The following is a 27,063-nucleotide window of genomic DNA, read 5'->3' on the forward strand; positions in this document are numbered from 1 at the left end:
CCGCGAATGAGACCAAACTGTAGTTTTTGACCACAGTGACCGGAGGTGTGATTAAAAGGAGTGCATGTGAGGTTTTTAAACTTTAAAGGTCTGTACCAACTGTCAAGCACGGTAGTGGCCCCATGCTATGGGGCTGTTTCACTACCAAAAGTGGATGGAAATTTGAAGAGAGAAGACTAACCTTACATTGTTCAACTTCAAATCAGCAGTTAGATGACTAAAACATTGGGTAAGTACTTCAATTCTTGCACTGCATTTTGGCTAGTGTTTGATGCCAGCATATCCATATTAAAACTTTAAAACAAAACCAAGGATGGCTTGAAAAACTTGCTGTTTTAGTCCAGATTAACCTCATCCCCACAGCCCACACTGAGGGTGATGACTAGCTGTCCGAGGAGCCGAGGAGTTTAGCTGCTATGTGAGGTGACATGCTGGCAGGGTAACCAGGTATCTTTTTACTCCGCCAAACTTCAGCTGACGACAGACCCACTGGAACAACATTCCACTTCTAATAAATGACATTTAAAAGTTTAATCAGCTCCAAAGGCGTCTGTTAGCGAACAAGAGGGTAATTGTCTAAGCGGCTAATGGTGCTGGCACCACTGCAGTGTGTGTGTGTCTGCGTGTGTGTGTGTGTGTGTGTGTGTGTGTGTGTGTGTGTGTGTGTATGGAAACCAAGAAAGCTGGAGGGCTACCAGGTGAGTCTGGAGTGATTGGCCAAGCTGCTGTTTACTGTAGTTGTCTGGTTGCTTGTAGAGCCACACACAAATACATTGAGCGTTTCAAAACTTGCTATCCTCTCTTGACCGTTTACATGTCATCAGATTTACGTGTGTATTTTTGTTTTGTGTTAGATAAAAGAGCCAAAGGGTTCTTATAGTTTTTCATATGAACCTCTAAAGGTAATTTTACCTGGTTTTGGTTAGGTGTGGACAGGGCTATGTTAGCCTTCGTTGAAAAGTTGTGGCAAATCAAAGAAATACGTAGATTTCAAGAAGCCTCTTAGCTTGTCAGCATAAAATAAAAAAGCTAATACTGTCTACAGGATGTCTCTACAGGCTCTTCCAAAAGTATTTAAGGGTGTATTTTATGTTGTAAATAATGTTTGTTGAAACACTTCCAGTAGGTTTTTCAGAATATAGTTCTACAATATGGCTCCAAAGATGAGTCCCTCTTTAAGGAACCATTGTTCATTCATTCTCAAATGCACCAGTGTTGTTGGTGTTGAGAAACCAAAGAATGGTGGATGTATCTTTACAGTCCTCTTGTTTGCTTCTATAACTTTGCATATTATGAATCTCTTGCTGACTTTTCTAAGGTCGGGTCGCCGTGGAAGCATGTTTAAGAGGGAAACTGGGGACCCTCTCTGGCTTGTTATGGGAGTTCCCAGGCCAGAAGGGATATAGTCCCTCAGGTTAGTTCTTGACTCCAATGGGAGATGTTCAGGACATATTCTGATCAGATGCCCCAGCTGACAATGCAAAGTTTATTTTTACAGCACATATACGTGTCAATGAATGAGCAATAAAATAAACATCAGTAAAACATTAAAAAATAAATACCACTAAGGTCAAAAACAAATAAAACACACCAATCAAAAAGCCCAAATATTTAAAGCAAAGATGTCACACTCAACTAGAACCAAAAGCCAATGAGAATGTTTTTTTTTTTTTACTTACACTTAAATGATCCAAGTCTGAGTAGTTCTAATTTTAAAAGGCAGGCTGTTCAACATAGTAAGGGCCACCATCACAAAGGCTATGGGTTCTCTGGTTGTGAGTCTGCATATGGATGTGTCCCAAAGCAACTAATTGGTTGATCTCAGTATTTTGCCTGGAGTGTAAAGTAGTGCAAATATCTAATCAGCGCTTTAAAACAAACTCTACAGTCAGTCATTTTCTACTGCTTCTTCCATAGTGGGTCGTGGGGAAGCAGGCGCCTATCTCCAGCAGTCTATGGGCGGGAGGCGGGGTACCCCTTGGACAGGTCGCCAGTCCATCGCAGGGCAACACAGACAGGACAAACAACCACGCACACGCTCATTCACACCTAAAGCCAATTTTAGAGAGACCATTTAACCTAACAGTCATGTTTTTGGACTGTGGGAGGAAGCCCGAGTACCCAGAGAGAACCCACGCATGCACGGGAAGAACATGCAAACTCCATGCACAATGGAGTCGAACCGGGAGTCAAATCCAGGACCTTCTTGCTGCAAAGCAACGGTGCCACCAACTGCACCACCGTTTAGCCCACAAACTCTACAATGAATGCAAAGTTCACATGCTTTGCTTACCTGACAGAAAAGAAGTTATGTTTTGAACAGCTTGTACCTAAGTCCTAAAGCTCATTTGTTAGATTATAAGTACATTTTGAAAATACCAACTTCTAGCAGATATTAAACATACTTTTCATAAAGCCCACATTTCTGTACTACAATGTTTTTTATTGGTCTGATGTAATATTCTAATATCAAATACCGTTGCTGTAAGCAGAAAAAAAAATCATAATTACAAGAAATAACGGTCTGAAAACATCACTCTGTGTGTTATTAATCCATATAATGTTTTTCACTTGGTCAATCGAGTTACTGAAATAAATTAACTTTTCAAAAATATTCTAATTTATTGAGATGCACCTGTATCATGTATAATTTCTATAATTTCTGTTTTGTTCATGTAAAAATGATCTCCATCTGTGATTTTACAAGTGAAAAACAGGCAAGGTTTGAGAAGAAGTATAGCCTTTGGCTGGAGAAGGCAAGTGTGAATGATTACCAAAACATTCAACAAGAAACCTCTAATGCTTTTTTGATGACGAACCCCCAGAAAAGATCAGGGCCTAATATGGTGAACTGAGGTACCCCTTAGTTAAGAGAGGACACAGCTAAATAAATATTCCTTAACTGAAGGGAGGCACATCTATTTCATAGGTAGAACTGGAACCATTTAAGGGTTGGACATGTGTCCAGAGGCTCTGAAAACTAGAATTGTCAAACAAAACTTGGCTGGCACAGTTTTTATTGTCTCTCTGTCCAACATTTTCTTAAAGAGACTTCTCAGGATTAAAATACCAGAACTAATGAGGCTGAAACTGTGATGTTTAGACACCATTTTAAGGGCTGTTCTGAACACCTGAGTCTGCAACCCAATACTTAAACCTTATCAAGAAGCTTTTGGTTGTCTTACAGAAACTGTATGCTGGAGTAAAACTCCCACATCATTATTACAGGATCTTAGGATAAAATTAAAACAGCTCTGGAAGTAAATGGGCTCTTACATATTGTAGTTTTAAAGAAATATCTCCATGAAAAGTGCAGTTCAATGCATGACCTTAGTTTTTACGGCTAGGTGATGCTGAAGCACTGCTTCAGAAGACAAACCAACCTGTTTTTCTACATCCAGTTCATTACATACTGACGATCAATTTTGGGAATTTACTATAGTACTGATATATGCATATATCAGTACTACAGGAGTACATATATGCATATATGAACGCATAAAGGATGATTTTTAACAGGGTATTTCAGTGTAGTAATGTCACAACCATCACAACCTCATTCACCTTGCCTACTCTCATTTAATTTCTAAATGAGATTACAGCACACATTTGATCCTCATAACCTCTACCACAACCCTCACCCATCTATGACTCCATGGCAGCGTTTTGATAGCCCAGCGTTGGTTTAGTGTTTCTTTCTTGGCATCCTGCGCCTGCTTTAAACTGCCTATGCCCTCTGTGTGCCCCCTTCCTGCCCTGAGTGCAGGCATTATCACAGCGACCTGAGCGCCAAGGCTGCACACAATTCTCATCTATGACCATAAACCGAATAGTATTGGTTATAACAGCTGCTTATAACTAAAAATAAACCCAGCTGTGGCCTCTAGTGAGTTTCGATGTCTATTCATTCATCTTCTATACCCCTTATTCCATAGTGGGTCCCGGGGGAGATGATGCCTATCTCCAGCAGTCTACGGGCGAGAGGCAGGGTCCACTCTGGACAGGTCGCTAGTCCATCGCAGGGCAACACAGAGACATACAGACCAAACAACCATGCACACACCCATTCACACATAAGGCAAATTTTAGAGAGACCAGTTAACCTAACAGTCATGTTTTTAGGCTGTGGGAGGAAGCCGGAGTACCCGGTGAGAGCCCAGGACCTTCTTACTGCAAGGCAACAGTGCTGCCAACTGCGCTACCGTGCAGCCCGTTTCAATTTCCAGTCATGTGAAAAAATTAGAAGGCACCATTAAATAGTTATTTTTAAAGAAATGTTCACATTTTGATGTCTAATCTTAATATTTACAACAATATTTGTATATAATTTGTGTATTCTAACTGAGGAAAAAGTTAGGACACCCTACCCCCTGATAGGTAGTGTTACCCTCTTTGGTGGAGATAACTTTAATGAGGTGCTTCTTCTTGCCATCTACCAGTTCTGATATCAGTCTGAGGAAATTTGACCCATTCCTCAGTTTCAGCTGTGAGATGTTTGAGGACTTTTCTACAGGTCCAGTTTGTTTTAGGTCACCTCCACAGCATCTCAGTGTTGCAGGATCCAGTTCTCCCTCAGCTTTGTTTTATTTATTTGTTTTTAAACTGGTGCAGTCTCTTTCTGTCTTTCTGAAAGTACAGGCATGTTAGATCAAGAGCTTCGTCCTCTGGGTCCTTTAATGACCCTTTCGGGTTTTCGGAGACTTCTTTTAGCATCTTGCGGTCTGCTTTCAGTGTGAACATTCATGAATAGCTAGACCTGAACATGTTAGCAGTTGTTTAAATATCTTCCAACTGCAGACTTTTTTATGTGCAATGAAATACATGAGCAACAAACTGTTGAGATTTAAACAGGAGAAACATCCTTCAGTGTTCAGTAATCATCTGATGTGAAACGCCGGTACACGCCTTAAGTTAGACTAAATACTGGGAGTGTCCTAATTTATTTCTCACCTGAAATTGTATTTGTTGTTACATTTTACAGAATTTTTTTTCTCTCTTTCTGCAGGTGTGGAACCAGACTTCTAGGGCGTTATCTTGTATTCCCTTTATCCTTCTTTCTCTCCTCAGTTCCTATCTCCTTCTCTCCCTTTGAACCTTTTGCTCCACCTCTCTCTCTTTCTGTCTTCTTTTTGTCCCTTTCGTTTCTATCGCCATGTCCAATGCATTTGAAATGATCCTGAATTCTTTATATCTACAGGGGTTGGACAATGAAACTGAAACTCCTGTCATTTTAGTGTGGGAGGTTTCATGGCTAAATTGGACCAGCCTGGTAGCCAGTCTTCATTGATTGCACATTGCACCAGTAAGAGCAGAGTGTGAAGGTTCAATTAGCAGGGTAAGAGCACAGTTTTGCTCAAAATATTGAAATGCACACAACATTATAGGTGACATACCAGAGTTCAAAAGAGGACAAATTGTTGGTGCACGTCTTGCTGGCGCATCTGTGACCAAGACAGCAAGTCTTTGTGATGTATCAAGAGCCACGGTATCCAGGGTAATGTCAGCATACCACCAAGAAGGACGAACCACATCCAACAGGATTAACTGTGGACGCAAGAGGAAGCTGTCTGAAAGGGATGTTCAGGTGCTAACCCGGATTGTATCCAAAAAACATAAAACCACGGCTGTCCAAATCACGGCAGAATTAAATGTGCACCTCAACTCTCCTGTTTCCACCAGAACTGTCCGTCGGGAGCTCCACAGGGTCAATATACATGGCCGGGCTGCTATAGCCAAACCTTTGGTCACTCATGCCAATGCCAAACGTCGGTTTCAATGGTGCAAGGAGCGCAAATCTTGGGCTGTGGACAATGTGAAACATGTATTGTTCTCTGATGAGTCCACCTTTACTGTTTTCCCCACATCCGAGAGAGTTACGGTGTGGAGAAGCCCCAAAGAAGCGTACCACCCAGACTGTTGCATGCCCAGAGTGAAGCATGGGGGTGGATCAGTGATGGTTTGGGCTGCCATATCATGGCATTCCCTTGGCCCAATACTTGTGCTAGATGGGCGTGTCACTGCCAAGGACTACCAAACCATTCTTGAGGACCATGAGCATCCAATGGTTCAAACATTGTATCCTGAAGGCGGTGCCGTGTATCAGGATGACAATGCACCAATACACACAGCAAGACTGGTGGAAGATTGGTTTGATGAACATGAAAGTGAAGTTGAACATCTCCCATGGCCTGCATAATCACCAGATCTAAATATTATTGAGCCACTTTGGGGTGTTTTGGAGGAGCGAATCAGGAAGCGTTTTCCTCCACCAGTATCACGTATTGACCTGGCCACTATCCTGCAAGAAGAATAGTTAAATTCCCTCTGACCACTGTGCAGGACTTGTATATGTCATTCCCAAGAGAAATTGACGCTGTATTGGCCGCAATAGGAGGCCCTACACCATACTAATAAATTATTGTGGTCTAAAACCAGGTGTTTCAGTTTCATTGTCCAACCCCTGTATATATATATATATATATATATATATAAAGAGAGAGAGAGAGAGAGAGAGAGAGAGAGATCTATTGAACTTCTTCTTGGCACTCAGACAACTATTCTGAGTACTACTCTGCTGGATAGAACATTTAAAACAAAAAAAAGAAATAAATATTTTAAGTTGTCTTCCACAGTTTATATTTTATGTCTATATTGCTAGATTCTTTTTCAGTGAGTAAAAGTTGATATGAAATATCCATATGTCCAAATGTTAGAAAACACACAGGCAATCACAGGGTTTTTACATGACTGTAAGTGGTAGGAGTCTGTGGGGATTTATATATTCAGCATTTGAACCATGTGTGGATATTTTATTGTCTATGAAATTCAAAAAACAAAGAAATGCATGAATGCTCTGACATCACAAACGCAAAGAACAAAGTCTTGTGCATGTTAGTGTGCATGTAAATAAAGCTTCATCTGCAGGCTGTCATTCTGAGCTGCTTACCCAGTTAATCTGTCTCGCCTGTATTTAAGCATGAGCACAATGTGTTGAATGGTGCCCTGTGATGTAGAACATTTTAACCTTATCTAGGTAACAGAAAGCACTTTCGAAAAGTGTTCAACCTCTGATGAAACAACAAATACATGGCTTGTAGCACACTACAAACTGGTCTTCCTGTGGCTGTTTTTCAAAAATGGTTTTCATTTGACTCTTCCATAAATGCCAGGTTTGTGGAATCCACACTTAAGTTTCTTACACCTGAGCAGTGGATCTCTGCAGCTCCTCCAGAGTTGTCATGGGCCTCTTGCCAACCCTGGCAGTGTAGGCGGACAGCCATATCTTGCTGCTACATACACCTTTCATTTTCAAATAATGAATTTTATGGTTTTTAATAAAATGTTAAATTCTTTGGATATTTCATAACCTAACTCTGCCTTAAGCCTCTCTACTTTATCCCTGAACTGTCTGCTATGCTACTTCATGATGCTGCTTGTTCATTAATTTTGTACAACTCCACAAACCAACTGTAATACTGATGCATTTAAATTATACAGAAATAGATGCTACTTGCATGTCAGGACACTGCTGTAGGCAGTTTGTTGCTCTGGGATTTTCGGGGCATATTACAATAAAGAGGGCCAAATGCAGATTCATGCCACACTTTTCAGATTTTTATTTGTAAAAATGTAGAGAACAAAAAACATGCATAATACTTATTCTACTATTACAACAATGTATATTTAGAGAAATATTTTAGAAATCCAAAATATTCAGCTGTTGCATTAAAAACATTTGTGTCAAATCTGTTATTCTCATCTTTGCTGCAAACAAAGACAACTTTTTCCTTATTTGCTGCCAGGGGGTTGTAGGACAGGCTGCCCCCTTCTCTCAGTCAGTATGTGTATATTTGTGCAAGTGTGATCACACAGTGTAAAATTTCATTCTCTAGCCTTCGGGATTAGACCATTCATCTCTCGAAGCCCCTGCTTAGGTGTCTGACATAGTGCTAATGAGGAGAGGATGGAACAAGAGTGAGCCTGTGAGTCAGGAGGGAAAGACGTAAAAATAGATTTTCTTTTTCCTTCGGACAGCAGAGGCTGCAATCAATTAGCAAAAAAAAGTTTTGATGAATGAGGAAGTTTTATTCCTGGAGTGATGGATGCAGTAGAGGATTGATCTAGTGCCTTAAAAAGCTGCAGAGAAAGAGTTTATTTTATTTGTCTATTTGCATAAAACAAATTGATTTATACCAGCCTGGGACATTGATTACAGCTGGCTCATATCTCACATTGTAACAGCAGACATCAAACAAACCCAGTCAAGTCTGCAGAGCTGCACAACGGAGGCATTATTGGTCTTTTCTGCCTGGGAGCGCGTGTGCTGTTCCTGTATGTGTGTTGTTCAGCAGAGCAGATATCTCCCTGCTTTCCCCAGTTACTCAAACAAGGGGATGGCTGCTAGGCAACCAAACCACATCACATCACATCAGGCGGAGAGAGCGAGAGACACAGACCAACAGAGAGGAGGAGGAGAGAGAGGGAGAGGGAAGTTGGAGGCAGAAGATTGTGCTTGCAGGATTACATAAGCCAGCAGCCCAAGTCACATCGTTCGCATAAATGTGGTGAGGAACTCAGAAGTGATGTCCATTAGTTACAAGTGACAAGGCAGGTGAAGACGTAGCGCCATGGTGTCTGTTAGTTTTTTTTTGTTTTTTTTTACAACAGAAAGCATCATGGACACATGAGCGAAAATAAAGAAGAAAATGAAAAAAATGCTGCGCTGTAGAGGACAGAACAAGCTGGAACACAGAGAGGAGTAATTTCAAAATAAAATTTACTGAATACACAGACCAACATGTACATGGGATCATGAGATAATAAAATTACACGTGCATGTCGTTTCTCTAAATTACATTACCAAAAAATGTCTTTACACCGCTTCACCTTTTACACACTTTGTTACATTTTAGACTTGAGAAACCCATTTAAGTATCAATTTGTTTTAGAAATTTACACAATTAGCCCATAAACACAAAGTGAAAACATGTTTTCAGATGTTTGTGTAAATTAATAGAAGTGTAAGATATATTCATATATATATCGTACATATCTTACATATATGTAGATGTATAAAGGCTGTTTGAAAAAACATAACCTTCTTGTTTCTCACTGTTTTAGATTGACTAAATTTTTCCTGTTTTAGGTCAGATAGGATAACGAAAATATTTCTATTTGCTAAATACTAGAATAACATATTCTGAACAACAATATTCTGTTACTTTTTGTAAATTCAGAAGTTTACATGTTAAGATTACTCAGCCTTTAAATATTTTGCCCAGATGATGATCTCATAGATTTGTGAGCTTCTGATTTGGAGGCACGCGTGGATTTTAAGGTAATGCCTCAAAACGCTCCTTCCTTCTGTGACATAATGAAACAATCAAAGGAGACCGGGCAAGATATCATAAAAATAATTGTGGACCTTCACAAGTCGGGTTCATTATTGGGAACAATTTGCCTGAAGGTGCAACATTCTTCTGGCCAAACGATTATATGCTAGCGTACATTTCATGGAAATGTCCAGTTATTATACCGTCCAGGTAGCTGACGGGTTCCTGAGGTGTAGGGGCCATTCAGAGATGAATGTGTTTTGCAAAACACTTTGTGAAGATGCTGGATGCAGCTGGTAAGAAAGACTCATTATTGCCAGTTAAACAAGTCTTTTGGTCTAAAAGGCAACTCAGAGAGGAAAAAGCCATGACTTCAAATGCCTCATAATTGGATTAGTGAATTTAAGGATGGTTAAAAACTTTTCTAACAATGATCCTGCTCATTGTTATGGGATTTTGAAAATCTTTATATACAGTGTATGTAAATTGCCTTTTAGTGAAGACAGACCTCCACTTTTAACTGTGTATTACCCTATAACTGTGAGACCTTATAAGTGTGTTTAAAATCCGGTTCAATAATTTGAATCTAGCAAAAATGTAAATAAATAAAGTTGCAGAAACACGTTAAAGATCTGTAGAAATCAGATGCACCTCACTAGAGCTAGATTTAGAGTGCCAAAGCAAAGGCTGAAAAAATGTGAGCTGCTTCATTGAAGAGATCAGAACAGGTGAGTGTTTGCGGGCAGAGATCAATGTAATAATGAAAAAGCCAGCATCAAATGTTCATATGAGGATCAACACCTGTGCACACATTCTGAAGCTGTATTTAAAATAAAACTCATTATTTGTCACAAACTGCAACAGAAATATAACTTATTAAGAAATAACTCCATAGGAGATGCATGCATCAGAAAATTGATTTCTTTGAGGTCTTTTTACTTACATAAATACTTCCTTGCCACATGTTTTACAAATAACCATATCCAATGTTCTTAATCAATGCTAGGAAATAAATTTAAGTTTCTTCATAAGAAATGATTTCTCATAAATAGTGCAAAGAATGCTCAGACATTGATTTGGAAAAAAGACAATCGAACAACAAGAAAGTGACTGATTCTCATTAACCCTTTTGAGACATAGATTGCTTCATTGGTCTTCTGAGGACGGTGCTGGCTACCAAGTGCTTTCAACAGCTCAGGTCAGTGATTTACAGAAATCAACTTAAACTGCAATAAATAACATCTAATAACATCATAGGTATTTTAGTTTAATCTGGTGTGTTTAAAAATATCTTGCTAATATCTTGCTTTGTCACATCTTGTGAGCTGAAGTATCAATACACCCCTGGTAATTAATGCATGTCTGAAAAGGGTCACTAAAAATGTTGCAACTGAATATAAAAACATAATTTAATTTTGTACGTTAAACCAACAAATCATATAGTCATTTGAAGTTACAACTTGCTAAAAGTTAGCTTAGCTTAGCTTATCATGATGCTACAGAGGAAAAAATGTAATTTTCTTTTTATCATGTTTGAAACTTTTTATTATATCTTACTGAACAATCCAATAATAAAGTGATGTGTAGGAATTTTACGTTTTGCAGGTTTTATGTGTATGAGCTACCTACATACAGATAATACCTCTTATTTAGGATATGCGTAATGAATAAATACAAGAATAGCTCAGAGTTTTCCATATTTTGCTCTGCTAGAACAGAGAAACACAACATAATTCTCCAAAACAAACATATAATTTAAAGCAGGTTGAGTTTTTCTTATTCAGTATTATATAACAACAAAAGGCCACAACCAACCCAAGCTCTTCAGAGCTCTCTGGGGATGATGGTGAAGGGCCTGATGGGGGAGGATGCCTCCAGCTCGAGGGCCGTCAAGAAGCAGTCTGGAGCCTGGCTGGAGTCCCGAGCCTGCAGAGCTTCGCCCAGGCCGCTCCATGCCTCGTGGGAGGTACTGTGGACCTGAACCGCATCACGCAGCACCTTCTCACCCAGGTGGACACGACCGGTTTTCACCAGCAGGCGACCCTGAACAGATAGAAGTGAGATGTAGAAAATATAAAGTGGTCCAAATTCAAAATAGTGATTAATTTTGCTCAGAGACAACTACTATTTATAGTCATGAAAAAATGACACTAGATTTAATATTCAAGTCCTTTTTTTAAAGAAATGTTCACTTATTAATGTTTAATCTTATTTGATTTATCTCTAGAAAATAATGATTTATTTGCACCAAAACAAATATGTACCTTGTTTTACTTGTTATATATATCAACAAAATTGTGTTTTCTGGCTGAGAAAGACACACAGTAGAATTGATGGTAGATTTAATGGTGGCAAGTCGGCCAGGTCCTGCTTCAGGTAAGCATCTACAAACTATGACACTTCCAGCTCCATGCTTTATTATTATTATTAGGTTTGTGCAAATATATGTCTTCAGTTGTGGTGTCAAAACAATTCAATTTCAGACTCATTTGTCAAAAGAACATTATTCTAGAAGTTCTGGTCTTTGCCTACGATCTCTACTGCAAACTTTAGTCTGGTCTTAATGCTTTTTTTATTGAGAAAAAGTTTCCTCCTTGCACACCTCCCAGGACAGTTAAATGTCCTTAAAAGTGAAGCTTTACAGTTTCTTTGTGAATTAACAGGCTTGCACTTTCACATCAACAGCCGTCAGAGCTTGCTGTAGGTCCCATTGTGACCTTTTAGGGTTTTTGGAGACTTCTTTTGGCATCTTGTGGTCTGCTTTAAGGCTGAACATGCTTAGACGGCCAGAGCTGGGCATGTTGGGAATTGGTTTGAATGTCCTCCACTTGTAAGGTATTTTCCATACAGAGCAATGGTTTATCACTCTTTTAATGTCACCACTCTCACTACACCTGAAACAGTCAGGAGCACACCAAACTAAATGTCTGATGTTTGAGCAAAATGCCGAGTTATGATTTTCTAATTATGTGTATCGGATGTAATATGACTGCAGTGGGTAAAATAAGTACTGGAAATGCCAAGGTTTTCCTCATCAGCTGGTTTAATATTAACTGAAGGGCAACAGAAAGGTTTCTCCTTACAAAGTAAGCAAAGCCAGCAAACAGTCTTATGGTTAGTAAACAATACTAGTGGCAATGGTTACAGCTGCATTTCTAAACGTCTGAATGTCCTGTTCACCACCGTTGAATACGGTGAATACGGTTCATCATAAACCAACAGCAGCCAGTTGCCCCTCATAAGACTTCTGACAAAATTAGCATATCATTAAAAGGGTCTCTAAACGAGTTATGAACCTAATCATCTGAATCAACGAGTTAACTCTAAACACCTGCAAAAGATTCCTGAGGCCTTTAAAACTCCCAGCCTGGTTCATCACTCAAAACCCCAATCATGGGTAAGACTGCCGACCTGACTGCTGTCCAGAAGGCCACTATTGACACCCTCAAGCAAGAGGGTAAGACACAGAAAGAAATTTCTGAACGAATAGGCTGTTCCCAGAGTGCTGTATCAAGGCACCTCAGTGGGAAGTCTGTGGGAAGGAAAAAGTGTGGCAGAAAACGCTGCACAACGAGAAGAGGTGACCGGACCCTGAGGAAGATTGTGGAGAAGGGCCGATTCCAGACCTTGGGGGACCTGCGGAAGCAATGGACTGAGTCTGGAGTAGAAACATCCAGAGCCACCGTGCACAGGCGTGTGCAGGAAATGGGCTACAGGTGCCGCATTTCCCAGGTCAAGCCACTTTTGAACCAGAAACAGCGGCAGAAGCGCCTGACCTGGGCTACAGAGAAGCAGCACTGGACTGTTGCTCAGTGGTCCAAAGTACTTTTTTCGGATGAAAGCAAATTCTGCATGTCATTCGGAAATCAAGGTGCCAGAGTCTGGAGGAAGACTGGGGAGAAGGAAATGCCAGAAGTCCAGTGTCAAGTACCCACAGTCAGTGATGGTCTGGGGTGCCGTGTCAGCTGCTGGTGTTGGTCCACTGTGTTTTATCAAGGGCAGGGTCAATGCAGCTAGCTATCAGGAGATTTTGGAGCACTTCATGCTTCCATCTGCTGAAAAGCTTTATGGAGATGAAGATTTCATTTTTCAGCACGACCTGGCACCTGCTCACAGTGCCAAAACCACTGGTAAATGGTTTACTGACCATGGTATCACTGTGCTCAATTGGCCTGCCAACTCTCCTGACCTGAACCCCATAGAGAATCTGTGGGATATTGTGAAGAGAACGTTGAGAGACTCAAGACCCAACACTCTGGATGAGCTAAAGGCCGCTATCGAAGCATCCTGGGCCTCCATAAGACCTCAGCAGTGCCACAGGCTGATTGCCTCCATGCCACGCCGCATTGAAGCAGTCATTTCTGCAAAAGGATTCCCGACCAAGTATTGAGTGCATAACTGTACATGATTATTTGAAGGTTGACGTTTTTTGTATTAAAAACACTTTTCTTTTTTTGGTCGGATGAAATATGCTAATTTTGTGAGATAGGAATTTTGGGTTTTCATGAGCTGTATGCCAAAATCATCCGTATTAAGACAATAAAAGACCTGAAATATGTCAGTTAGTGTGCAATGAATCTAAAATATATGAATGTTAAATTTTCATCTTTACATTATAGAAAATAATGAACTTTATCACAATATGCTAATATTTTGAGAAGGACCTGTAATTTTGTCCATTATCTCAGATATTTTTCTCCCACATTCATTGAAGATGTAGCAACATTTAACATCTAACTATGAACAGCAGATGAATCTTGAAGTTTCCAGATAAAGCTGAGGTTCCTCATAGTTTTTTAAAGCTTTCGCAATTTGTGTTGCACAGAGGATTTTATCACCCTCACTTACATCCACACACATGAATGTTAATATGCTAATATTTTGAGAAGGACCTGTATATATATATATATATATATATATATATATATATATATATATATATATATATATATATATATATATATATATATATATATATATATGGTCGTGTGCTTAACCCCTACAACCCAGGACTCCACTGTTTAAGAAGAAATATGTTAAACCTCGTTTAACGTTTGGTGCAGAAGATTTATGCTGGCCAGTGAAAAACTGGGGGAAGATAGTCTGGTCCAATGGGGCCAAAGCTGAACTGTTCGGATGTCATTGCACACACCATGTTTGGAGTAAGCATAGTTCTGCACATCCCCCCAAAAACATCATGCCAAAGGGAAGTTTTCAGGTGATAACATATGTTACAGGCCAATTTCATACTGAATTAAATGAAGAATGACTAGAGAAATGTACCAAAGCACTGTTGATAAGAATCGGAAGAAATAAGGTTGAAGAGTGTGAATTTCCTTGTAAGAAAATACCGTAGTCCCAAACACACAGCCAAGGAAACATTTAACTGGTTTCAGAGAAGGAAAGAAAAACTATTTTCCACTACATTATTGTACATTTATTCTCTATGTCATTCCAATTGTTTACCCGTATGTGTCGATTACTTGAGTGGCTCCATTAGAAACCTGAGAAAAATGACATGTTCAGTACTTGTTTTGTGATTTTAGCCATTTTAATTAGGATAAACTTGGGCTTGACATAATTTATTACTCAGCAAAGTCCCATTTTATTAACGCTATGCTTTACAGAAAGTTTTCATTCTTTGCTTCAGTTTTGATTGTTTTGTATTCTTTAAAATTGAATATTCAAATGTCAAAATATGTTAGAAAATCCCACGAGCTGCTGTAGGGTGTCCTATTTTCCACATGACTATATTTATCTATTAAATAAATATTAAAAGATAAAAGTGGTGCCTAATGCTGAAAGTACAATACTATGACCTGGTCCAGTTCTCAGAAAACAAAAGTGAGCATTTCTTTACCATCTAACCTCTAATATATTTCTATTCCAAATCTCTGTCATTAAAATATTTATATCGCATAAAAACCTGAAGTGGGCAGATGGTGGCCTTTTTAAAAAAAGCAAACAAAAAGAGTAAATCTTGGATTATGATGTTGCCGTTCTGTGGAGTAGTTTAGGGTAGAAAATGGAAACAAAAACTCAACAGCAATAATGAGGGTCACATTCAGATGGGATTGAACAACTAAAGGGAAGAAATCTGATGAGATCAAGAGAATAACAAAAAATTAAGAAAGTGAAGATGATAATACACAATTGGAGAAAATATGGAACAAAGGAGACTATGGTTTCAAAGAAAATATTTATGGGGAACACAGTGTTAAGTTGTGATGAAACCAAACTTCTGGGCCGCTTTTCCACAAGGTAAACACGACAGACAATCAGAGCAAATCACCAAAAAACAAAAAAATGTTTTATCCACAGTGAAATATGGTGGTGACAGAAGGATGATCTGCGGTTACTTCTTCAGACCGAACTAAACTTTTTGGTCAAGGTGGATGAAACATAAACAGCTCTTAATAACTGAATTTTAGCTTAAACCTTCTTCAGGTGTCTGGTAGACAGCTGGAGATGGATTTTATTTTTCAGTATTGCTGTGATACCAGGCATACATAAAAATTAGCAACAGAAAAGCTCCACCTAAAGAAAATACATATTTTATGATCAAATTTTTCCATGTCTGGCATTTTAACAGTGCTCTGTAGACATCTTTATTAAATGCAAGGTGTAAGATAACTTGGCAAAGCAGCATAACAAGTATGCAACTACCCTTGTAACTAAACTGAGTAAACTTGTAACTATACACCATGCATATTAAGGGCAGTATTTGTGTAAATACAGAGAGAATATTTGACAAGAACAATATGATGTTTAGTTTCTGTCACCCTCCTAAAGGTCAGGAGTGTTTTAGATTTGCATGCAGACTGTCACTGTTGAATTCAGCTCAGGCTATCAAGCAAATGTCTTATAAACAAACATGTTCAATGGACTCTCACATAGGGCTATAGATGTTGTGTCACATGCACATAGAGGATGATACCAGATAGATGTTTCTTCACAATATTACCCCCTTTGATTTGAACACACACAGACACACAAACACACCAAGCTGGCCTGGGGTCAGACAGACGAGTCTCGTTATGCAGTCTCTGCTCACAAGTTCCAGATTAATTGGGCTGAACTTCCCATAGCTGTCTGCAGGCTCTGATGCAACCTTCAATAAGATCACACACACACACACACACGCATGCATGCCTGCATGCAGTGCCTTCCTGTTTTCTCACTGATGCTGTGAGAAAAACACAGGAACAACAAACTCCGGGAGAGTGATAATGTACACACAGATTTACAAGATCCTGCATGCCTGTGGGTGTCTGTGAGTGTACTCATCTTAAATTCCTGCTGGTTTGATGGCATTCTTCCACACCTTAAAGCCTGTTCACATTTGGTGTGGATGTATCTGGGTTTACAGGATAATTAGCATTAAGGTCTTAGCTTACCTACCCCAGATATTTTTAAGACCTTTGTTCCTAAGTTGTTTTTTAATCAGTATCTTAACATTGTGGGATTCCAATCAAACACTGTAATACCTGTGCTGCTCAAGCAGGTGGTGATACATCAGCCACATTAACATTCGAAAGAAAAATATCCTGGGCGTGGCTACAGAACTGCCAGTCTAAAAGAGACTCCCCTAAAAAAGCTGAAGCTTATGTTTTGTTCAAGACAAAATCAAGGCATGTGCAAACTGTCCATCCGTCCGTCCGTCTCCTTCCACCTATCCAAGATCGTGTTGCAGAGGTTCAAGAGGGAAACTATGACATCCCATGCTCCCAGAAACCCTCTCCAGCCCATTCTGCAAATCCGAAGGCATTCCTAGGTCAGAAAAGATATATGGTCATTTCTGACCTGGGGTCTCCTACAAGACGGACCTGCCTCGAGAACCTTTGGAGGTTATCAGATGCCAAAACCACCTCAAATGACTCCATTAGAGGAAGAACAGCAGAGGATCCACTCTGAGCAACTTATATTTTAATAGAAATGCACATAAGTGTTTTTTTGTCAATTAATGCACGTTTACTGGGACCTTTAACGCACACAGGATGCTTTTTGCTGTAGTGTGCTAAGACAGATTACTGAACTTAAGCTGCTAATAGTTTTATCTGAACCATTGAAAAGGATGTTTTATTCTCAGCTATTATTGGATTTCTTTAGATCAGGGCAAGATGTGTTGCTTCTTGAGGTATTTTAGCCAACTTCATGTTGTCAGACAGGTTCTACCTAACCGATTTCTCGATTCTGCAGGTTTGGAAATAATAAGTCCTGGGTGTGGTGAAAGGCGGGGTATATCCTGGACAGCTCGCCAGTCCATTACAAGTCTACAACTATACACGCATGCACTACAAAGGACAATTTTTAGAAAAACCAATGAAGATAACATGCATATTTTTACACAGTGAGAGGAAGCTGGAGTGCCAGGAGAGAATTCATAGAGCCACACAGCCATTGCCTAATGCCAGTGAGTCTGCTGCACACTGGCTATGAACACACATAGACTAACCACGGGGTCACAGAAAGGGTAAGATGTTGATCAGTATTGGCTTTGGATGACCATTATCACGCATCTCAACCAAAAACAGCCTTTGTACTTTAAGACTGCTGGACAGCACTCCTGGAGAAAAGCAAAGTTATTGATAAGCATTGCAATGCTGAATTGTCTTATAATCAGCATAGTTTGAGTCTGAAATATCATTTAAATAATCTATCTATTCTTGGAGAAGAATAGATAAACAAAAGACAGGCTAACAAATGCCATAGCAAAGTGTATTGCTAGAAATAGCCGGCCTATTTGTATTGTGGAAGATGCCGGTCTGTGGGTCGTTCTTAGGATCCCAACTAATGACGACTGGTATGGACCTCCTTCAAGGCACATCACCACAAGAAGAAAGCATGAGATGATTATGTTCACGTTTGCGTCGAGATTTACTAGAAATGCTACGGGAATACTGCAGGTAAAAAATATTTGCAAAACATTTTAGTAGACACAGTATCTTAAAATGTGATAAACACTTTTAAATCAGTTATTAAATTATATGTATAATATTGAGAATAATCTCAATTAATTGCACAAATTTCATTAGATTAGTCACGATTAAAATATTTTAGCATTGCCCAGCGCTAAAATGTATTAAATACCATACCAACTTTATTTATACAGCACTTTAGACACCCACATAACCTGTTGCTGCACACAGGAATGCAGATAAATAAATTCAAAATAAAGTAAAATCTCCATTTAAATAAAACAGCTGGTATAGTAGTTCATCGATTACCACCATAGTGCATAATTACTAGTATAAAGTCATAAAAGTCAAAGTTGGAGCCATGACAAGAGTTTTTCTGTTCCAGAGCCAGATCTAGTGGTGTTACAAACAGGAGGAACCAGTGGTAATCAAGCACTAGTGCCAGTTTACCACTGGGACTGATGTTGTGGAAACCTCCGCATATTGTCCTCTCCATCATCTATTTGATCTGCTACAATAATCATTATATAACCTCTTAACATGTTTCATTTCCTCGTCTCCTTTCTCTGGATTGTGAATGTAGAAAGAGTTTCAGATGGAAAATAAAAAAGTCAGTTTGTCAGTGTAAGCTGGTTGTCTTTGTGAAGAACACTGTTTTCCTGTGTACAAATACGCAGTGTGTAAGCATGCAGTTAACCACTGTACAGGAGAGTGAAGAGATGAGGAACCACGGTCGGAAATGTAACAGCGTTTTAAAGTCTGCATTGCATTAATAACTCTGGAACAGTATCTTTAGTTTTTTTTCTTCATGTCTTCCAACCTCCTGTCTCATGTTTTAGCTCAACTGACCCTAGTCAGTTTGGCCCTGCAGTTTTTATCTCATGCTGTTGCTCAAGTGTGTGGGCAGTGGTGCATTCAAGCCAAAATTAGACAAATTCCAGAGAAACTTCAAACAGTCAAAAACATCTAATTAAGTGTGTGAAGCAAGAGAAGTAAGGATCAAAGAGAGCCCCCACCCCCACAAAAAAAAAAGGAGGAAGAAACCTTCAAACATACCCAGCATAAACTTAATTATCAGATTAGGGATGATTGAGGTCAGCTGATGTTGTTTATGTGCAACAACAAAAACACAAAGTTGGAGCAGCCACCGAAGATGTTTATTTACAGGAACCGAATAATTCATAACTTCCACACTGATAAAACAGTTTTCTGCCACAGCTGCATAAAAAGCCTTAAATTAATCTTTTACTAATTATGGATTTATAGATATTTCAAAGACTTCACACAAGCATTCTAAGCAGGTTGCTTTCTGTGCCTTTGGAAACAATGTAGGCCCACAGCATCATTCATCCTCCACCGTATCAAACAATAGACATGAGGTGCCTTTCAACATATTCATCCTTTGTTTTACTCCAGACCCACGATGAGCTTTGCCAGAAAGCTTTGTCTTAGTCTCATTTGAAACGTTTTAGTCCAAGTCCAAGCAGAGTTTGCCAACTCCTTTGGTTCAGGCCCAATCTCAGTTGGATTCCTCTTGGAAGCCTCCCATTGGAGGTTGTCTGGACAAGTTTCATTGGGAGGAGACCCCTGAGCCCACACAAAACCCGTTGTATGGACTATACAAAAATCAAGGCTGAGGCTTCAGACTGCACTTGACCCCTGACGGTGTGTAAATGTATCTGCCACCAAGATGTTTACAGTAGATGCTTAGAGTCCTGTAAGTTGAGAGATTGGGATTCCAGGGATTGGACTTTTTTGTACAGTACATCCCACAGATGAACTGAGACCTAGTGAATGTAGAGGCCAATTCACAACCTCAAACATATTGTTATGCTCGCACACCCTTCCAGAATCATTTTTTCTAATCGGCATGATCCGTTATCCTGCTAAATAGAGACCCTGACTGGTCTGCAGCTATACAGCCCTATTTACGAATAAAACTGTTTTGCACTATGTATTCTCACATCTTTCCCTCAGAACCAGCATAAACTTCTTCAGCAGTTTGAGCCACAGTAGATTATCTGTTGGACTGGATGAGATCGGCCAGCCTTCACTCTTCACGTGCATCAATGAGTCATGGTAACCGGTCCACCAGTGTTCACTTCTTGGACCACTTCAGATAGATATTAACATCTGCAGATAAAGTTGTCAAGCTATGGATTCCAGGGAAGAGGAGGTTCAGGGATGTAGAGAAGGAGAAATGCAGAGCTTTGGTGTGACAGGATAGGGGAAATGGTAAATCCTAAAAGGAACAGTTAAATGAAGAAGACAGACCGAAAGGAGAGGTTAACAGTCAACCTGGCACAGGGACATACAGACCTACAGAGACAGGAGAGGAGACTGAATGAAGGGGTGGATCCTGAAGTTTTGAAGGAAAGCAAAAGAAGGAAAGCGAGGAAGGAAGAGATTGTGTAAGCGAGGAGAAGGAGCTAAACTGGGAACAAAAGAAAGATGAAGATGGAGAGAGGAAAACACAGAGGCGTGAAACAAAAAAATGAAAAAATATCTGAGCTCAGAGGAGACATACATAGCAACAGAGGCACCAGCCAACTACCAGTTGTTTCCCTGTTTGCCCCTCTCCAGTTTTTTCCTCTCCTCCTGTTTTACTCAGACTTCTTCCCTCCCTCTGTCTATTCATGGTTATCAGAGGTTCTGCTCAATAGAATATATTTCCCTAGTTGCTAGGCAATTCCATAAAGCGGTGAGAACGACCAAAGTGTTATAAATAATGTATTTGCATTATCTAATCAGTTGACAACTGCCCCCACCAACACAGCCTGAGAGAGTGAGAGAGACAGACAGAGATGGGTGAGCATTTGATAATTGGAACGCGATTAATTCAATGAGCACAAGTCCTCCTCCAAAGAGCGCACGTGCATATGTGAGGCCGCGTGTGAATATGCCTCTGCTGGAAAGGAGTAAAAGTGGAAGCGTGTGTGCCTGTGAGTCCCACTGACTCCACTGTGGCTCCACTACAGAGGGAAAGGGATGAGATGTGGAAGATGCTGGGAATGGGTCAGATTCGTTGCTTACCACTGCCGCAAGCAAGGCCAGGGCCTCGTTTCAAGATCGGCTCCATGCCAACATGACTACACGGGTAGCACAAACCACATGCTCAGGCGGATAAAAGTGTTAGAGCTGACGCTACTGCACCCATGATGGACAAACAGGGTGTGTGCTGAGAGGTAGCATCCCAGAAATTACATTAAACATCTTTCAAACACAGTATGCCGCTGGTTTCCCTGTACCACACCCTAAAACCATCAGAGCTGTGCGTCACCGTCTGATCATTGTACTGTCCTTCTATCTTACAAACATGTGAACAAACTGGTGCTAAAAAAAATTTGATGACTACCTGTAATCATTGATTTTCAGTTATTATTAATTCTCGTTTTACTTTTAACTAAAGAAGAAACGACAGTTAAAATTGAGCCACCCTCAATCCCTCTGACTCATTTTGTGCGTATCTTCATTAACAAAATTTGTTTAGTTCTTCATGTTTAGACCCATATAACATACATTGTGCAATATACCAAAATAAACTATATTGCCAAAAGTATTTGTTAACCCAACTAAATAATTGTAACCGGGTGATTCAGTCACTTCCACAGTCATGGGTCTATAAAATCCAGCTCCTGGGCTGCTTCTACAAACACTTATGAAACAATAGTTCGCTCAGCGGAGCTCCCAAAGGTTCCAAACCCAAGTGTTAGTGACTTTATAACAAAGTGAAATTGATTAGGGTTGACAGTAGCTCAATTATGAAGAAAGGTAAAATCACAGAGTTGGGTTCAGGGGATGCTAAGGATCAGTGTGCCCTAAGGTCACCAAATGTCCATAAGAAATAGGGGTTGGAGATCTTCAAGGAATGGATTTCCATGGCCGAGCAGCTGCATCCGGGCCTTACATCACCAAATGCAATGCAAAGCATAAGAAACAGTGGTGTAAGGCTTTCCGCTATTAGACTCTAGAGCGGTGGAGGCATGTTCTCTGTAGCCTTTCTGTTTGGCAATCCAATACACGAGTCGCAGGTTTTCAGGAGTTTGACTCAGCTCCTTAGATCGAGTGAAATGAAAAAAGTTTGGACAATTTCATGCTTTCAAATTTGTGAGAACAGTTTGGGGATGGTTCCTTCCTTTTCCAACATGACTGTGCACCAGTGCACAAAGCAAGATCCATGAAGATATGGGTGGGAAGATCTCAATTGGGCCGCACACCTTACTGAACTTTACACGAGAGCGCATGTTTGGGAGGAATTAAAATGGCGACTGCAAGTGAGGTCAACTCATAAACAGTTAAAACAGTCATAGCTGCAAAGGGTGGGAAACATCAAAATAAACACTGTAGAATAGGAATGTGACGTCACTCAAGTTAATATGTGTGAAGTCAAGTGACCCAGTACTTAATTGTACAGGTACATGGAAAGATAAGTCAAATGTGACAAAGGCTTTAGATTCAGGGGTCCAAAGCCTGGTTCAAATTGAAATGGGTCAAAACATTGTTAACATAGCTTAGAAACTTTTAAGTTGGCTCATATAAAATGCCGAAGGCACCAATCTCCCTGTTTTATAGATTTAACAAACTTCACAATAAAAATCAGATAAACTGAATGAAAACAAGAGGATATTAATGTCATATCCCTGCGGGAGTACGTCTCTCATTTGTTGCTAGGTCAATAAAAGCTTCAAAGCATCTAAAGGACAGTCATTCACAGTACAGTATGTACTTTTGCAGAATAATAGCTCAAGAGTAAAAATATCAACCAAGAATATCATCAGAATTACCCTTAAGGCAGAGCAGAATAAATGGGCCACTGGCACACAATGTGTCCGCAGCAGATCCAGTGTAAAAATAAATGCATGAGCTGTCGAGTAGCAGAGAGTGTAGGTTGTATTTTAGCAGGCTAATGCATGACACAATATGGGCAGTCTTTCAAATCAAATGTCCCACACAGTGTTTTCCTCTCTCTGTTTCTTCCATTAGGTCTTCTAATGTAGTCTTATCCCATGTCTTTTGGTGTTTAGTGCAGATTTTTTGTATGTGGGTCAATTACCGCTTCTCAAAATAAGTGCCCAAATCCAATTGCATACATTTAGTTCACTCAAAATAAAAGGCACAAAGAGTCCACATGTGCACCAAATCCATGGAGGAAAGCTGGCACACAAAAAAACACAGAAGACACACACACACACACACACACACACACACACACACTCAAATTGAGAACACATCTGTCCTGTAAGAGACCCAGAGTGGGACTCAGCCAGCTGGCTTTGTTTCAACTTTTCACCCCCTGGGATTGTTTCTCCCACAGGCCAAATAAGGAAGAGATGCAAACCTTCATCCACCCCTGGGACTGCACTTCCATACAGACACACAAATCCATCCAGAAGAGCACATTAGGAGCAACCACATTAGCCTTATGTGGTCACAAGATTGTAAGAGCTGGACTCAAAATATCAAGCTGCACATCTACTGTAACCATGGAAACCAAAGCGGTAAGAGTCAATGTGTGTGTACGACTGTGTGTCGTTGGGCGACGGTCTTGGTTTTTTTGAGGGATATCCCTCTCTGAGATCCATTCGCTATGACAACAGAGGAAGTTCAGAGGTCAGAGTAGCTGTGGATAATCCAATGGATCATCTGGAAGGCAGACTGGCAGAGAGACTGAGCAATGATGGTGGGAAATGGGGAGCGAGAGATCTGAATAGTGGGACAGAGAGAAAATAGCTGCTGGGATGACATAAAAAAAGGGAACGATCAGGAGAGAAACAGATAGTACTTCCAGCACAGTTTTTCATTTGTGGGTTAAACTTAGTTGAATTTGTTTCTACTTGCTGAAAGCTTCTCTGAAAGAGCACATCTTATAATATGTAATTACCAGGACCATCCTGCAATTATGAGTATAAACAGCTGAAACAAGATTGGTAACTTTTATTAAGGCAGTTTTAGACTAAATGAAGACAGCCCATGGATTTAAATCATATCAGCCATAAGACTGACGCTCTTAGCAGGGTCTTGGGGAGGTTTACTGGGTTGTATTAGGAATACAGAGGGATCCAAGTTACTTAATGTTAAAATGTGAGTTCCTGGGCTGTTCTGAACATGCACAAAACTTCTGACCTCATCACACCCAGACTGGTGGCAATGCTCCAAGTATATGATTGCATCGCTTGGCAGCACGGCTGTTGTACGCCATTGTAGTGTGACGCAGAATACTCGTTCTAGAACCAAATGGATCTCACTACGAGGCATAAACAACCAGTCCATGCTCTCAGTGTCCCATAATATAATAATAATATTACACTACACTTAGACTCCTTGCAGATAGAAATTAGTATATAGTGGGCTTCCTGCTGGAGGTGGGTACACACCTCTAAATTGAACCAAAGCTTGGCTGTGTTGGTCGCTGAGAGACCAAAGAAAGTAAAATTTCTTCATTTTTGCTTTAGAGCAAACAAACTTTAACTTTAAGACAAAGGTAACCCGAATAAATGCTAAATGCAGTTTGTTAAGGGAAAACATATATCCAAAATACCCGGGTCCAATGTTAAAATATAATTGGCCCCAAATGTGGGACTTCTTGGAAGGTGTAGTGAGTGTGTGTCCCATTACATCTGGCATAAAACTAACCGCCTTTCAGAAAAAGATCATCATACCGACAGTCAAACATGGTGACTGTATTGAAAATGTCAGGAGCTGCTTTGCTGCTTCAGGACTTGGAAGACCAGCAGCTATTGATGGTACCATGAATTCAGCTCTCACATGGAAAATCCTGAAGGAGAATATTCACCCAACAGTTTGTGACTTTGAGTGGCCTAGTCAAAGTCTGGACTTAGATTCCATTGAGATGCTTTTTGTATGAAAGCAGCTATTTATGTTTGAAAACCCTCCAATGAGATCAGTGAAACAAACTTTACATAATCATGTGTAGGTTGCCTAAAGAAGTTTTCTTCAACTGGGTGAATCATTTATTTTTGGCTTTGCACCATAAAACAAATAAACTTGGGCAGTGTATCCTTTTCAACAATAGATATCTTTGTTTATCAAGAATGAATCGGCTTCTCAGATTTAATTTATGTGAAAACATTTGAATGTCTTTCCAGGATAATTATTGTAGATGGAAATTAAACCTTAAACACTTGTGTACGAATCACATGATGTGCTTGCATTAACTAAACATGCATTGCAACTGGTAAAAAAACCCGGACGTTTGGAGGAAGTTGAAAACTCTTTAATAAAACAGCTCCAAGGCCTAACAACCCACCTAAAACTCTGCACCTAGAAGGTACTTTCACTCCATAGCCAGATTTGGTTTGGTTCTATGGACCTAAAACATGGAGAGCAACCTCACCAACAACCTCCGGGTGTTTCTCAACAGATGTCTGTGCTACATTCAGGTGTCATAGAAACCTCTCCAATGCCAACATGTGGATGAAACTCCATCAGAGGTTAAAAAACATGGAGATCAAGAGGTGAACGTAGGTCTGAAAAGGACACACCTCACGTAAACAGACAATATCTTCAAACAAGCACTGGAGTGGAACCCAGATCAAATGAGACTGAAGTGAAGGAAGATGGATGGAAACAAATAACTGTCTACTCTGCCTGTTAGGACCTTAATCTTCTTGGTGCTTATAGATGTTTTAGAGATTTTCATCAAGAACAGTTGAGTTTGAGATGATTCCGAGAAATTGGGTTGCAACAACATATCAATGGTAGCTGTTTTTATTCTGTAACAGAATTATGTAATTAATTTATGTGAATCTGAAATTAATGAACCTTCCTCCAGCATGTGTGAGTCAGTGTCTTGTATAACAAAACGAGAAATATAATTTAAGTCAATGAAGCAACGTCAACTTGAACGTGGCACCCTTCACCTTATGCCACCCTTGGTAAAGGTGTGTAAGAAGCCTCAAGATGAATTTATCTTTTATTGGAGTTGTATAGTTTCACATTGAATGTTTCCAGTTTTGGCATCCATAACAAATAAAATAAAATAAAATAAAATAAAATAAAATAAAGTAAAATTAAATTAAATTAAATTAAATTAAATTAAATTAAATTAAATTAAATTAAATTAAATTAAATTAAATTAAATTAAATTAAATTAAATTAAATTAAAATAAAATACAATTAAATTAAATACACTTTTTAATTTATCATTTACTTTTTTAATTTATTTTTAAAGCATTAATTGGTAATCTATGGTATAAAAAATTGTGATGTCACACAGATGTCCATTTCTGCTAGTTACTCTTTAAAATGGGAAAAATGTCAAGTTCTTCAAGTTTCATGTAAGGCATGTGTTAAGGACGTGTGTTGATCTTCATAAGTCTGAAAATGGCAACAAGAAAATAAAACTCATCATATCGGAATTAAGAGCAATAATTTCTATGTTTTTATAAGTTTAGGCAACTGGAACTGTAACTAAGGCAAGTTTATACCATCACACACAGCGAGGAGGATATTGAAAGATAAAAGGATTTCTGTGAAAGTCACTGTTAGAGAACTGCAACAAAGAGTAACACCAAATTTGTACAACCATCAGACATAATATGCAGTACATTTTACGGGGTTATTGGTCACTTTTGTCCTACCAACACAAATGTAAACTTATGGAGTTTACTAAACACTAATGGGACTTTAACTGCCACAGAGTACTTTGCTCAGCTCTTCGGCAGTCCTCAGAAAACTTAAACTCTTACGTTTTCTGAGGTTATAAAGTCAGATATTTGTGATGAAATCTACAATGGCCCTAAAACCCCTTCATATTTTTGGTAAAAAGTTATTTGTTAATGTGGGATAAATGT

The 27,063-nt window shown here is 39.5% G+C and overlaps 1 protein-coding gene across 1 annotated transcript in view; it reads right to left on the reverse strand.

Annotated features, from left to right (window-relative positions):
* Positions 1-7,592: 7,592 nt before the first annotated feature.
* The window catches only part of ttc7a (tetratricopeptide repeat domain 7A), a 74,211-nt gene continuing 54,740 nt past the window's right edge, over positions 7,593-27,063 (reverse strand). Inside the window, exon 21 of the mRNA XM_047351310.1 lies at positions 7,593-11,375. Within this exon, the coding sequence (XP_047207266.1) occupies positions 11,157-11,375 (219 nt within the window). The 3' untranslated portion in view covers positions 7,593-11,156. The remainder of the gene's footprint in view (positions 11,376-27,063) is intronic.

This window comes from Girardinichthys multiradiatus, chromosome 22 (genome assembly GCF_021462225.1).
Source record: "Girardinichthys multiradiatus isolate DD_20200921_A chromosome 22, DD_fGirMul_XY1, whole genome shotgun sequence".
Classification (NCBI taxonomy): Eukaryota; Metazoa; Chordata; class Actinopteri; order Cyprinodontiformes; family Goodeidae; genus Girardinichthys; species Girardinichthys multiradiatus.